Raw genomic sequence first — 15,629 nt, 5'->3', positions numbered from 1 at the left:
TTGTCGTACAGCTTGGAGGACGAAACTACGCAAAAATTCGTTGGTATCCCTCACGTTTTAAACCTGAAACGGTACACTCCACCTTAGACGGGAGACTCTCAGCGGGATAGCAAAATCGCCGGTGAATATTCACCTGCCGATATAGCTAATCCTAAAAATAATGAATTTTATAAATGTAAAGGACGATATTTTGGAAAGTGTCAAATTATTCCTGGATTTGATAAATGTGAAGGAGGATATTTCAGAAAAGGCGTCAAATTATCCCTGGATTTGATAAATGTGAAGGACAAAATTTTGAAAAAGGCGTCAAATTATTCTTGAATTTGGTAAATGTAAAGGACGATATTTTGGAAAAGGTGTTTACATTTATCAAATTGCCGAAAAATAAGCACTCTTTCCAAAATATTGTTGCAATGACTTCCAAAATGTTGATGTTGACGTTTGTTAATTGACGAATAGTTTGTCGGTCTTTCCAAAATACTGCTGAATAACTAGACGCCTTTTCTAAAATATTGATGTTGACATTTGCTAATTGCCCAATAATTTGTTGCCTTTTCCAAAATATTGTTGAAATAAATTGACGCCTTTTCCAAAATATTGTTGAATTAAATTGACGCCTTTTCCAAAATATTTTTGAAATAAATTGACGCCTTTTCCAAAATATTGTTGAATTAAATTGACGCCTTTTCCAAAATATTTTTGAAATAAATTGACACCTTTTCCAAAATATTAATGATTTAAATTGACGCCTTTTCCAAAATATTGTTGAAATAAATTGACGCCTTTTCCAAAATATTGTTGAAATAAATTGACTCCTTTTTGTTGGGGTTATGGTTGTGTAGCAAGAAAAAAAGACACTGTCGCGTAGAAAACAAACTAACGAAATTTATTGAATTTAAATTATGACATAGCTAATCGAAAAGAGATAACGGACTGAACCAGTTTTTACACAGCAAAAGCTATTTATACAGACATTAAAAAACATGAGTGTGAAGGTTTTTGTTTTTATGAAAAAACCTATCTTCAGCGTTGTTATTTTTTAACTATTTTCAACACTCGCCCTCGACGAAGATATCATGGTATGCATGCAGGCTTAATTTCTGACGTAATCGCGTGAAGACTTCAGGTGATAATGGCTTCGTGAATATGTCCGCTAGTTGGTCTTTGCTTGATATGTACTTGACTTCAATTCGACCATCTTGAACCGGCTCTCTGACGAAAAATTGCCGAACGTTTATGTGCTTCGTTCGCGGGTGGAACTCAGGATTCAGAATCAATTTAATGGCTCCGGCGTTGTCAATGCGCAAGATTGGGACCTCGTTCTTGCTGATACCCAGGAAGGAATTGATGTTTCAAATCCAGACGTTATCTTTAGCTGCTTCTGTAGCGGCGATCAGTTCTGCCTCAGTGGTAGACAAAGCAACAGATTGTTGCTTTCGACTGGCCCATGTGACTGGCGTTGAACCCATCAAACAGACAACTCCTGAAATTGAGCGTCTAGTTTTCTCGCAGCCAGCATAGTCAGCGTCACAGAAAGGGAAGAGTTGTGTAGTGTCACTGGATTTAAATAAAAGGCCCAAAGTTGTATTTCCTCGGAGAAAGCGGAAAATTCGTTTCACCGAATTTTAATCTGCAACAGTCGGGTTTGCCATCGCTTGAGAGGCTCTATTTAGAGCAAACTCTATGTCGGGTCGAGTGCCTAGCGCAGCATACCGGAGACTTCCAATGGCGGACACATAAACAGTTGGAGTCTCGACCTTCTTTTGACCATCGTCGTTTATATCTTGAAACGTAGCCGGTGTATTTACTGCTTTACAATCCCGCATGTTAAATCTTTCCAGGACTTTCTCGAGATAGGCATTCTGGTGAAGGAAGATGGAACCGTTTTTCGTGAAGTCGACTTTCAGGCCGAGATATATTGAAGCGGCACCCGTAGTAATCTCGAACTCCATGGTAAATTGGCGTAGAAATTCTTCTACATCGGAATCAGTAGATCCAGCAATGAGACCGTCGTCGACATAGAGAATGATGACAAGAAAGACCTCTCCAGAAGATTAAGCGTAAAGGCAATGGTCTCCATCTGCACGTTTAAAACCGTACTTCCGTATGACAATATCAACTCGCTCATTCCAGCAACGTGGCGATTGTTTAAGTCCATACAAGCTTTTCCAAAGCCTCCAAACTTTCCCGCTGTGATCATCAAATCCGTCTGGCTGACGGATATATATTTCTTCGGATAAATCGCCATGTAGGAAAGCTGTCTTTACATCAAACTGCTTTAAATGCAATTTCTTCTGGACAACGATGCTGAGAAATATTCTCAAAGTCTCGAAACGAGCAACAGGAGCAAAAGTGTCTTCATAGTCGATCCCTTCCTGCTGCACATAGCCTTTTGCTACGACTCTCGCTTTGTATTTAAGAATCGTGCCATCCTCACCAGTCTTTATGCGGAAACTCCATCTGTTTCCGATGATTTTGCAGCCTTTAGGGGGATATACCAGTGAATAGACTTGGTGTTTCTCCATAGATGATAGTTCTTCCGACATTGTCTCTTCCCATTTCAAGGAGTCAGTGCTGGAACGAGCCTGTTCGACAGTACTTGGAACAGCATCGCAGATCAGAGCCACATCGTTATCCGGCAGGCTGGTGCAACAAGTGTTTTTACGTGTCTTCAACTTGGCACGATTTCAAAGGACTGGACCGGTAACTTCGACTGGAGATATAACAGGATCGTCAGCGATTTCCTCGGTTTTAGCGGTCTCATCTTCGTCATCCGATAGCTCTGATACTGTGTCGCCCTTGTTGGAGACTTCCTGCAACGAGACCCATGTATCCAAGATGCACTTCTCGGAACTGAATTTGACGTCTCTGGATCGTAGAACATCGTTTAGCTCCGGAAAGTATACTCGATAACCATCTGCATTGTCTTCATAACCGACAAGGATACCCTTGAGGCTTTCTTGGATAGCTTCTTCCTCTTCTCCTTCGGGATATGGACATAGCAATCAGTCCCATAAACTCGCAAGTGCTTTAGTGACGGATTTGGTTTGCCAGTCCATAACTCATACGGTGTTTTACCAACCACACGAGTAGGAGCGGTGCGATTGAGGATGTACGTCGCCGTGTTGACAGCCTTGGCCCATAGCTTGGGAGGTATATCCGGTTTTGAGTGGAGCATGGCACGAACTGGCTCCATAATTGTCCGGTTCTCTCGTTCTGCAACTCGATTTTGCTGAGGAGTGTAAGGCATTGACGTGCCGATTTCCTGCGTCGCTATCTGTCGGAATGCCTCATTTACATATTAGGTACCATTGTCAAATACGAGTTCTCGTACGGTATGATCGTAATTCTTGCAGAACGCAAGAAAATCCTTTAGGCGTTCAATAACTTCAGACTTCTTTTCCAAGAAATGCGTGATACGGATACCGGAGTATTCGTCTTTGAATAGAAGATAGTAGAGTTTTCCCTTCATTGACGGCGTTGGCGAGGGCCCCCAAAGATCAGAGTGAATTCTTTCTCCTGGTGTTTTAGCCTTATTCAAACGAGTGCCAAAACTATGACGGGTCATCTTCCCATATATGCAGCCTTCACACAACTTGCCAGCTGCTTTTTCGATGACCTCGTAACCGAGCTTCTTCAGAGTAGCCGCTTCATTTCGCTTATCCTGATGAGCAAAACGTTCAAGACATACTTATAAATCCGTTTTCCTTTCACTTCCTGGATTAGCGGTATGGTGTACAGAACTTAGGGGCTGCTCTACTGTGATATCCAACCGGAACAAGGACTCGACTTTGCCCGGAAGACGGAGACGTCTCTTTCCCTTCACGTTCTCATACAGGCATCATGACGTCGCCGTAGCTTGAAATTCCAAATTTCCATTTCGGTTCATGGCACTTTTCAGAGAGAAGATATTACAAGCAAAACCACTGATATGCCAAATGTTGTGGATGACCTCATATCGTACAGTGTTTTCCATCATAAAGCTTATGCGGATATCTCCCTCACCGTCTGCTGTCATCCGTTCTTTATTTCCAACTTGTAAGGTAGCTGGATTTTCGAACTTCCTGAACGTGATAAACTTGGTTCCGTCATTCGTTACGTGATGGGCGGCTCCTGAATCGAAATACCAAACAGGTCCTGCAGTAGAGCGAGCAATCAGACTGTTTGCAGCAAAGAGACCTCCGCCATAGTTTCGTCCTTCCTTTTTTATCTTTCTTTCGGTCAGGGTCTGGACAGTCCTTTGAGAAATGACCATGCTTGTTGCAATTGTAACACCGTGGCCGATATTTCCGGTTTCTCGGTCGTAACGGTTTTGCAACATTCGGGGTAGTTCTCGGGCTCCCTTTACTATCCCGGTGAGCTACCATTCCTGAAGATTGTTCGAAGGTGTGTCCGTCTCGAGTGGCTCGTCCGATCAGAAGTTGTTCCAATTCAGCTACTGTTTCTTTTCCTTCTGGCAAAGTATCCCAAAGCATTCCAAATTCCCGGTACTCGTCGTGGAGCAGAGATTCAAAGATGCAAGCGACGAGTATGCAATCATCAAAAGATACGTCCTTTTCTTTCTTTGCTGTCATCAAGATGTCCGACCACAAAGATCGCATTTGCACGAGATGGGTCGCCATGTCGACATCAGGTGCTTTTGTTGTTCGCATTATTTGTGCTAGCAGTTTTCGGAGCCGATTTGATGATTTTTGTTCGAAGATCTCTAGCATCTTATCCCACATCTCTTTGGGCTTCTTGCAATCGGAAATCATGTTCTGGACCTTTAGAGCTGACCAGATAACGGTACGGGCAGTACTGAATGCCACTTGGAACTTCTTTAATGTCACAGCGTCAGTTTCTGTTGTCGTTATAGGTTCTACCCAGTCCCCTGTGACTATTCCATATACATCTCGTATTGTAAATATATCAGTCACTTTTCTCTTCCAGCTTCGTCAATTCTCGGGACCAGATCGCTTCTCAACTTCATGGCGTAGAAGACCATCCATCATAACAGAAGAATGTAGAGCAGGATATACGGAGAGACCACGAATTGAGGATACCGTTGACACGTACTTGACAACACGGCTTATCTAACTACACGTTGCGCAGTGGAAGCGTGCTAGGCCCATAACCTGTTGGGGTTATGGGTGTGTAGCAAGAAAAGAAGACACTCGCGTAGAAAAACAACTAACGAAATTTATTGAATTTATATTATGACATAATTAACGGACGGAACAAGTTTTTAGACAGTAAAAGCTATTTATACAGACATTAAAAAACATAAGTGTGAAGGTTTTTTTCTTATAAAAAAGTTTTTTCTTATAAAAAAAAACTATCTTCGGCGTTGTTAACAATAACCCACATGTTTGTTACCTGTTACTGTAAAAAACGGCAATATTCATGCGGGAATTGAAAATCGAGAGAATTTCGTGATCCATACTGGGACTTAACTGTGGAATGTAATTAAAGCCATATACGCGAAGACACGAATTAGTAAAATGAAATTAAGCAAAAACCTTTAATGACAGCCTACATGGCGATACATTTCAGTAAAAACAGTTCGCAAACCCTGGTTGAAACAGTTAACAAAAGTATAGTTTCTACTTTAAATTTTTACGTTAATTATGGTACAGTTAAATTTATCATTTGTCAGATTGAGCCAGCTCACTGAAGGTGGTTGCTACGAGGACCTGAACCCATCTCTCAAAGTGACATCGCATCCTTGTCAGAGTGTCGTAACACCGAATGCTTTCGTCATAATCAATCTGAAAGCTTTTAAGGCCATTTTCCATGTCTGTATCCTGGGCTCTTCAGCTTCCTTCATCACTCTATTCTTCGAAATATACGTGAACACGTTCAAAGTTAACATGTGTACCCCTTAATACGTAGTCATTTGTCGTACGTATCAACCAATGCTATTTTAACACTTGTAACGATTCAGGAGTGAATCTTTGAGACATTTGCCAAAACTCGAAATAGTAAATGCAAACTCAGACTACCTAACCTATGGACTGGCAACTGAAAAGAAAGCTAAGTTTGCTTAGAGCAATGCCTGAAACTACCGCTGTGGCGGCGGATGTTGGAAGTTTTCACCAAACCCTAGTAAAATTCGTGCCATTTTTTTTGAGGAGTCGCCGATATGGGGAAAAAATCGGACTAAATTATAAAAGTGAGTTTAATTTAATTACTTATTTATTTTAGCCTCTTCTTAAACGATCTATCAAGTTAGTTTTTGTAAAAATCACTCTGGTATTGTTTATAAAGTCTGTTTAACATTAAGCCTTGGCTAAAAAATATCCCGAACCATTAGGGATGAATTTTTCATTACGGGACATTTGGCGATAAATTGCGGTCGTTAGAGGCGTGAGGGCGCTTTCTACGCATTACCATTTCTTAACGCGGGTTTAAGATGGCTTTGCCTGTCCGTCGGTTAGGTGGTCTGAGATGTAAAGTAAAGTCATGTTAATTGAACACGAATATGTGAACATTTACCAATTCAAATCAAACCGAAAATTAGAAATATTTCAAATTGAATGAACTTGCGGCTGACGTATAAATTGGCATATTTTAGAATGTGCTTCGTTTCGTTTGTAGCATTTAAGGAAATATTTTCCATTCCGCAAAAAAAAGTTCAAACTCTATTAAACGTTTATGTGTAACTTTACAAGAAGTAAATTTATTGAAGTAGGGATAGCAAGAATACGTAAACCATAGGATTAATTATGGGTTAATCCTTCTTGTTTCCTACTACGTCTGATGATAAAAACCGACGTCCCTTTCAGCTAATGTAATTTTTTCATTATTATTTTTTCTGTCTTTTTTGAAGGACACTGACTCAAAAATTTCGAATAACGTGAGGCGTTCGTAGCCATATAAAGTTAGGATTCATCATAGCTACAAGCTTCTGATATCTATGGTTGTTTTATCCATAAAACGGAAATTTATGTTTTTCCATAATTTTAACCGGTAATTTTGTGCTAAACCGGGAATGTTACATCTCTTCATAGCAAGAAAATCCTTTGAAATTGATTGAACGCCGCTTATTCATTTCGCTAGTAATTCTGTGCGGAGCCTCCGAGATGATGTAGGCCCGTGCGGGCCGATTTTTTATGTGGGGAAGTATTCAATTTCATAAAGAAAATATTTTCACCCAATATGTGTACTAGGTGGCTCTTTTATTACCGTTGCGACGGGGGTTTTCCATAAATTGTCCTTGATATTTAGGGCCAATTATATAAACTTCATTAAAGAGAATAGTTTCACCTTAAATTAACGTAATTGTTTCAGGGGCTATTTAGTTTTTTAGCCACATTGTTTGATGTACATCTAACGAAGGGGGTATTAGTTTCACTTGGTCTGAAGAAGAAGAAGATTTATCGTTCGTCTTTTTAAAGGGAGAGTGAAAAAGGGATTTTTGATTTTCAAAGGGTGGGGACAATGATTTGTCTATAACAGTGCAATACGAAAGTACAACGCACATGTTAATGAACGCACTTTTAAAGCGGAAAGGCTTATAATCTATCTCTAACAGTACAATGCGGATGCACTGTGAAAATAATAATGAACAAACAGTAATATCTGTAGTCTTTTATGAACACACAAATTTGTCATATTGCCTTACCTAAAACGAGAAATTGCATTATTTTTAAAGTTTCTCATACTTTTAATATAACTTTTATAAGAATCCCTACTTTCTATGCAATAAAAAGTTCGGGGTTTTGCCGAATTCTTTCTCTTTCAAACGCTTCTGGGCATAAGTTCATGTTATAAATTTATAAGATGTGATATGAATGCGTCGGCATAAGTCAGTGTTGTAAACTCATCGAGGGGTTAATCACTAAAACTATCAAATTGATAAGATGTGATAAGTATGCGTTGGCATAAGTTTATTTTGTAAAGTTAAATGAGCGTTATGTGTTTGATCGTTTTAGTATCGAGGGGATAATCACTAAAATTGGAAATCACTAAAACTAAACTTTATCTTTCAAGGGCATAAGTCCATGTTAGAAATTTATAAGATATGATAAGTGTGCATCGGCATAAGTCTATGTTGTAAACTCATTGAGGGGATAATCGGTAAAACAATCTGGTCTTCTATTCCCCGAGATATTAAAATTAGAGCAAAATAAATTTATACGGGTAATAATTTTATGGCTCATTAGTGTAGAGTATAGTGGGGCTATTCAGACATTAGGGTAGGGTATAGAGGAGCTACTCGCTCATTAGTGTAGAGTATAGTGGGGCTATTCAGTCATTAGAGTAGGGTATAGAGGAGCTACTCACTCATTGGGGTAAGGTATAGAGGAGCTACTCACTCCTGGGGTAAGGTAAAGAGGGGCTACTCACTCATTGGTCTAGGGTATATAGTGGCTACTCACTCATTGGGGTTTGGTATAGAGGGGCTATTCAGTCAAAGAGTAGGATATAGAGGGGCTATTCACTCAAAGAGTAGGATATAGAGGGGTTATTTACTAAATGCTATAGGGTAAGGCATTGAGGGGATATTTACTCATTAAGGTAGGGTGAGGCATAGAAGGACTATTTACTCATTATTGTAGGGTAATGCATCGAGGAGCTATTTACTCTTTAAAAATTCAATTAAAAATTAATTCAAATCCAAATTCTTTATGAAAAGGTTAGGTCATAGTTATTTAAACTGCAAGATACGGGAAAAGAAGCATTAAAACACTGGTCTAGAAACATTCCTAACACTAAGTAATTCAATTTTATATCAATATGCCCTAGCCCATGGCTAACCAAAAGCGAAATACAATTGGTTTCTTTCATTCTTTAGAGCCTACTCTATGCGTAAACAAATGCATTAAGAATTAATGTTAACTGATTCTGTAATTTTTAAAAAGCTAACAAAATTAGATTTCAACGTTGCATGTTATTGGCAAGTACAGTAAGCGAACTAAATGTAGCTATGAGATCGCAGTGGGGCAGCATTGTAGCTATTTTTATGTTATCCCGAAATTCGAAAGCCTGTTTTCTCTCTAATTTCCCTAAACAAATTCGACATAAATGCTTTCACCTCCACAGCAAGTTGACATTGTTTAATACAACTTTGCCCAAGAAAAGTTTAAGAGATCGTCTTGTTTGGTTTTAAAGGAAAAATTACTTCAGACGAGCCCATAGATATAGTAAAACTATGAAGGGTCTAGATCCACTTCGCTGGCTTAGGCTTAACGATAAAAACGCTGAAGGGACAGCTAGCAGAAAGGCGCTATTTTCTGGGGGTAGTCGTATAAAACGCCATCTATCGGAGACAAACTTAAGTGGTGGTAAATAAATCACGTGGGAAATGGCGCGAAATCTAAATTAGGCTTAAAATTTTTTCAAACTTGGAAGGTGTATCGTTTACTTCGAATAAATGTTTTTCTAAAGAAACTTTTTTTTGGGTTAACTTTCAATTGAATAAATGTTATAAAAGTATTTCCCTATTGATTTCTTGTTTTGAATCTAAAATTGTTAAAAACTGCACTTTCAAACATTGTCGAAACATTTCAGGTACCTCAAACGTACTATCGTTTCATAGGTATGATTGATTTTCTCCCTTACTTAAATATGGTGTAAAAATTTGCAATATCATTCCTGAAAGTGTAGGTTTCCGTTTTCTAGGCCTGATTTACTTCAAAAGTGGATAAAAACCATAAACCGTGAAAATCGGGTCGCTTCTTAGAGGGATTATGTTTGTAGTCAGCATTTTTTAGACAGTGAAATTAAACTACAAAATGGCAAACGGTGCCTTAATTAAAACGCGTTTCCATCGAAGGTTCATTATTAAAAAAAAGTAGAAACACTTTAGAGTTTTATAATAATTATTTTATTTGTCTCTAAGAACTTGCACAAAATTGAAAAAGAAATACAGGGCCACAGTCTTACTTTGAATTTTGACCATGGAGCATCACGCGTTGGTTTAAGCATTGCGTATTCATTGCACTCGAGCAGAATTTCTCTGGTTTTAGCGGTTTTAATTAAACATATTCTTGATTAATTACCCAAGTTAATCTAGTGAAATACGGTTCCGTAGTAGAGACTCGATGGTTCAAAGAGGAAGAAGATCTCTAGTAGCACATAAACTTAAAAATATTTATTATAGAAATGTTATGGTAAAAAAGATACGTCACTTGATGTTGATAATCCCGTTAGGAATGAGAATAAACCCGCTGATGTTTGAAAGATCATTTCTCAAAGAGTTTGAAATAGAACGTAACATTAGTATTAACTCGAGCTCACAATCGGTTCAGGAAATGACTCGCGTCTGTCGCGAATTAGATCAGACCTTACCAGGCGGCGAACAGGCTAATTTATCGCACTCGGAACTCGAAAATATTCCAATTTCGGTATATATCGCGGCAAATTATTTCTATCAAACAATCGGAGCAAAAACGGTAACTTTTATCAGGGCACTGAAAATAAACACTTGGATGATTGCACTGTAAGTATTTCTGGAGAAACAGCGGATCCCTACGACGCTACATCGGGTTACTCTAGTCTTGAGAACAGCACCGCATCAAACACGTCTGGTGAACTAGATGATGTTATGGTACGTTTTCGGTATTGCTATAGTCTGTACTCTAACAAGAGGTATTCCAAGAGTCAAATATCGACCACAATGATCATTTTCCTAATGCACTGCCAAAGGCTGGCTGTTCTTTAGGCGGTTATACTCCCCAACTTCCTGTTTAAATAAATAAAAAAGATGGCTACCTTCGAATCGAAGGAGCTCGTAGAATTAATTTCAATGTAGTTTGAAGATTTTATATTTAATTCTATGCGACTGTTTTTCAGAACTATGTTTCAACCTATTATAGTTTAATTTATTTGTTTTAACATCACCGAAGCGAGACAAACGTAAGTATTTTGAATAACAATTTTTTTTCATGATAATCGACCAAGGCTTAGGATTGTTTTCCTTACTGTTTCGCGTTATTAAATACATATTTTACATTTTTAATTAAGGGGAATCATTCTTAAATGCATAGTTCCATTGTTAATTAAATTAAAATTGAAAAAAACTACATAATTTCAGATTTTTCTTAACTACGGAGCACTGAAAGCCGTTGCTTATTGCAGTTTCAACGAACATCAAGAAGATTACGAGTTAGTCATTACACCTCCCCCTTAATCAAGTCCAATTAACTCAAATAACGGTAAATAAACGTCATAGTAATTGAAACTAATCTCATTTTACCTGAAACTCCCGTCAGAACCTACTAACCTTGCTTGTTTTTTTAGGCTAAAAGATCTTCATCCCGTTCCGTTTCCACTGAAATATTGTAAATAATTGCTATTATTATTGAAGCATTTCGGTAGCGGCAATATGTAACATGATTGATAGCCACCATTGTCATTATGACTTGATGATAGGGGGTGGGGCGCAAGCATTTCGCCTCAAAAACGTCTCTCAATGGTGTAGGCTGCCTATTTAGCGCAAGGAGACATGGTAGGTTCCTATTTGATGATAGACAAAGCCCCGCCCATACCTTACCTTTTGTAGTTGTAAATAGACCAAGCCCCGCCCATACCTTACCTTTTGTAGTTGTAAATAGAACAAGCCCCGCCCATGCCTTACCTTTTGTAGTTTTAAATGCACCACGCCCCCAAGACTTCAACCCTCTTTAATTGGAAATGATGAAGCGCAATTAGTACTATGGTGGGCTTTATCTAGTTCAAGGACGCATGGGAGGTTCTTGTTTTCTGTTACACGATGAAGCCCCGCCCATAGCTTCTGTAGTTAGTACTAGACCACGCCCCTAGATTGCCAGCCACTTTAATTGGAAACGATGAAGCGTTGTTACCGATTATTGTTTAAAAATTCCCTATTTCCCTCTTAGAGTGACACGAAATTTGAGAATGACACAGTCAATTAGAATAACGTCACAGACTTTTGCGAAATCATTATACTCATTTAATTCCAATTCTTGCTCTATAGACTAAAATTGCAACCTAAAATTTTCAGAAAAGTGGCCAACTTATTGCGTTTCTCATCATTGGTATATTGCAAAAGAGAGCCGAGCGTAGTTGAAGGAACACTCTAGACGAAGCTTAGAACTCTTTGAAAGGATGTAAAGCGGTCGAAAAGGTTGGTATTTAAAGGGACACGAAATAGCGGTGACAAATATTTTAAGAGTTATTATTTTTAGTTGTTTGTAATTATAGCGGAATTTCAAGTTAAGAATTAATGTTCTAATGTTGGAAATTAATCGAAATGAAAAAAAAGCAAATCATATTTTATTTCACGCAGTTTCTTTTGCAAAGAAGGCTTCTCCGGTGAATAAGAATTATTTGAAATATGTCACAGGCACCACGTGACTCCAAGATACAAAGACTACCCAAGGAGTGAGATGGACAACATAGTCCTTGTTATTCCCGAGATTGCAACGCCGATTCTCCGAAGTATTAGTTTTTCGAAATTAAACTAACGAAGCTTCTTTGAACCAAGACTTTCTTTGGTCACGTCCTCCTTATCATTATTTTCATCTCGCTGATGCCTTCTTTTCAGACCATTTAATACAACTACGGTGAGGTTTTTATTATTTTTAAAGTGTACATAATAGCTTAACCGTTAATTTGAATAATCTTAAATTATTTCAGGTTTCCTTTTACAAAGGGTTTCACCGCAACACGATCCCAACCAGAAAATATGGGATATCCAGTTTTACCCACCAATCTTGAGATTGATAAAATTTATGGAACATTAATCGTTATTTTAATTGTGTTTGTTTCAACCCCCATAATATGAGCCTGATTAAATGAATTTATTATTAGATTAATTTTAAAGAAATTTTAAAATAGTAGAAATTTTCCGTTTTCTTGCAAAATAATGAATCTCAGTTTTCAATAAAATATTTAGAGTGGAAAGAGAACGCTGTAATTGTTTCGAGGTAATAAATTTTTTTAATTTCTAGGTAATTGAGGGATTTGCTTCAATTATTTTTTTTTTGTTTTTTTTTAGGTTTCAATGTAAATTGGGTCCCTTAAGGGTCCGCGACAAGGATGCGATTAGTCAGGTTTCAGTATGTGACTAATCAGGGAAGGAAATGAGGTTTACTTGGGAGGTGACGGAAGGGGTGTGGGGGTCAAGTCACCTCCGGCGGACACGGGGCAGTCGGCACCTATAGGGGAGGATCGCCGACATGTGTCGTATTCCCTCAAACTTTGCCGCCCAGTAGCTTGGCTTACAGGAGTGCGCCACACTCCCGGCATGCTTCAATTATTAATAAGAAATCAACATTAGCTACTTTGGGGGAATTAGGCAACGGAAAACGAGTCTGTGAATAGGAGACTTTTTCATGGGGGACATGGACGTCTCGTTGGTTATATCTATCAAAATAGCCAATATGAGAGGCTAAAAAACCATTTCTGCACTAAATCAAGGTAGATTTCAAGTTTTAAAAGAGTTAAAACAGCCATAATTGGATCATGAAGCAGTACAGTAAGCAGACGACACGACAAGAACAGCTGAGCTAGCAGCGATGATAAACTTATTTAGAGCCCGCCTTAATTACAATCCGTAATTGTTGTCTGCAACGTCGTCCGCTAGCGGAGATTCGTGAAAAACACTTTAGTTTACTTATTTATCTATTTTAAATTAAACTGGATTTGCGAATTAAACTAATTACACTCGCGCTTGTTAATTGCTTACGTCTTTAAGGTTTATTTTTTATATTACCTCGAATTTCAATAAAATCATTTTCCTGTTGAAAATCATTTTGATTTATTTACAGCCCTCTTAACTTTGATTTTTAAAATTACGCGAGTAACGCAATGTCTGAATCGTCGTCTGCTAGGAAAGTGTTTCCCGAAAAACGTTTAATATTTTTAATTAAGTATCTAAAGTTAAAATAAAATAAATATTTCAGATTTCTAAAGTGAATTCTTTTTACAATTCGTTGATTATTAACAGTTTTAAGGTTTATTTTACGTCTATATTTTATAAAGGTTGTTTAAATAGGCTTAAGGCTATGACTGGGGTTAATGAAAAGAAACTAAAACTCAATTTAAAATTAATTTTAACTCATTTATTGAAATATTTCAAATATTCGAAGGGTCTAATTTCGTTTTCGAAGACTAATAGAGTAATTTCAGTAGAGAGGGGGATTGAACTGTGCTCTATGGAATTGTGAATCCCCAACGTTGAAGGCAACTATGTAAGAGAGAATACTATTTGCCCTCAGAAGGGGGGAATATCACTAAGATAGAGGGTATGACGTTGCCATGTAGGTCAAAGATTACTCTATAGACAGCCAGTGCTTAGATTTGGATCTCTTAATTGAGAAATCGTTATTAAAAATTACATAGAAATAATTAACAATTGATTTGTAAACTGTGCACCATGTTGTTAATAAAATATTAAGCAACACCAACCTTTCTCATGCTTAGAAGTGCTTAATTTAATTATATTTATAATAAATTAGTCTAAATCTATGTTAATGAACATAGTTGGCTTGAAATTTTCGTTAATTAGTTAATTTCAACTTACCTTGTCTCAAAGAATCTTTCATTCAAATGATTTTCATATTCTTTACATATATAGATACTGAGTGGGTTCAAATAAAATTTTGAACCATTTTTTATTTATGATTAAATTAAACAAACTGTATTAAAACCAACTAATTAAAAGAGGAAAAATATCACCCAGAAATCAATGTGTATGCTTAACCTGGCCAAGAATTAATTTTTATAAAAATTGGCACAAATATTTAAGACTTTGGTAATAGCTTATATCATGAATTTATTAGTATCGGCTTTGAAATCCGACCTTTTTTTGAACAGTGATAACAACAGTTCTATATGTATAAATTCTTGCTTCATATTACAATAAGTGAATACAAATAGTTTGCATGGCTAAAACGATAGATTTCTCAGCCACAAGTGGCAGTTGGCATTTAAAAGCTAAACCCAGAAAGTTTTCTTCTTTAGGGCCACTAGAGACGCGCTTTAGTTTTACTATTTTATATCACATATAAAATTAAATTTTGGTTTTAGTCAGACTACTAATGTGTTTCTTGTTGAATAAGGTAGTACTTGATTTATAAAAATAATACCCATGTAAGAATAGAATTGTAACAAATTTTATCTGAGTATTTAAATTAATTTTACTAAAGAAAGTTGAAAATTGGACCAGGTTCAGTCATATGAACTATAAAAGGTTTGGCCAATGTTCTTATTTTTTTTCAGTATTTTAAAAGGTGATATGCTATTTTTAACAACCTTACTAAGTCATTATTATTAAAGGAAGGAATATAACTTGGCTGATAGTATTTTGGAATCATTTTTAAACTCCATTCAAAATTAATAATCGTTCTTAAGTATTTTATATTACCTTTTCTATACTTAAAATGTAACAGATGAAGAAAAATTATCGATAATAAATTAATAATGAAGTTTTAGGGCGTGTGCACGCGCTAAACCTTTTGGCAAGAAAAATTTCTTTACATCACAATGTGTATAATAAAATGTAACAAAAATCAGTTTTTTTAAGGTTTATACTAATTAATATAAATTAATAATATAGACTTCATGAATGAATGTTTGACCTTTCATTCATACATTGGTTAAAAAATTGGTTATCATAACAATACTTAAGCTCACCAGATTGTCTCGCGTTATGCCTTGTTTCAAAGTATAATTTTTTTTAT

At 37.0% G+C, this 15,629-nt stretch overlaps 1 protein-coding gene across 1 annotated transcript; it reads right to left on the bottom strand.

Moving 5' to 3' along the window:
- Positions 1-2,687: 2,687 nt before the first annotated feature.
- On the bottom strand, positions 2,688-4,984 carry LOC149684720 (uncharacterized). Its single transcript, XM_089870897.1, has 6 exons — positions 4,917-4,984; positions 4,309-4,797; positions 3,965-4,238; positions 3,335-3,664; positions 3,079-3,277; positions 2,688-2,983 (listed from the first exon to the last, which is right to left on the bottom strand). The coding sequence occupies exons 1-6, from the start codon at positions 4,982-4,984 to the stop codon at positions 2,688-2,690; spliced, it is 1,656 nt and encodes a 551-aa protein (XP_089727023.1).
- Positions 4,985-15,629: the final 10,645 nt, after the last annotated feature.

The sequence above is a fragment of the Phalangium opilio genome, unplaced genomic scaffold (genome assembly GCF_054372755.1).
Source record: "Phalangium opilio isolate 3A_F unplaced genomic scaffold, DU_Popi_V2 ptg000032l_1, whole genome shotgun sequence".
In the NCBI taxonomy this organism is placed as follows: domain Eukaryota; kingdom Metazoa; phylum Arthropoda; class Arachnida; order Opiliones; family Phalangiidae; genus Phalangium; species Phalangium opilio.
Note: the sequence above shows the minus strand (reverse complement) of the source record. Positions and strands in the feature narration are given on the sequence as shown.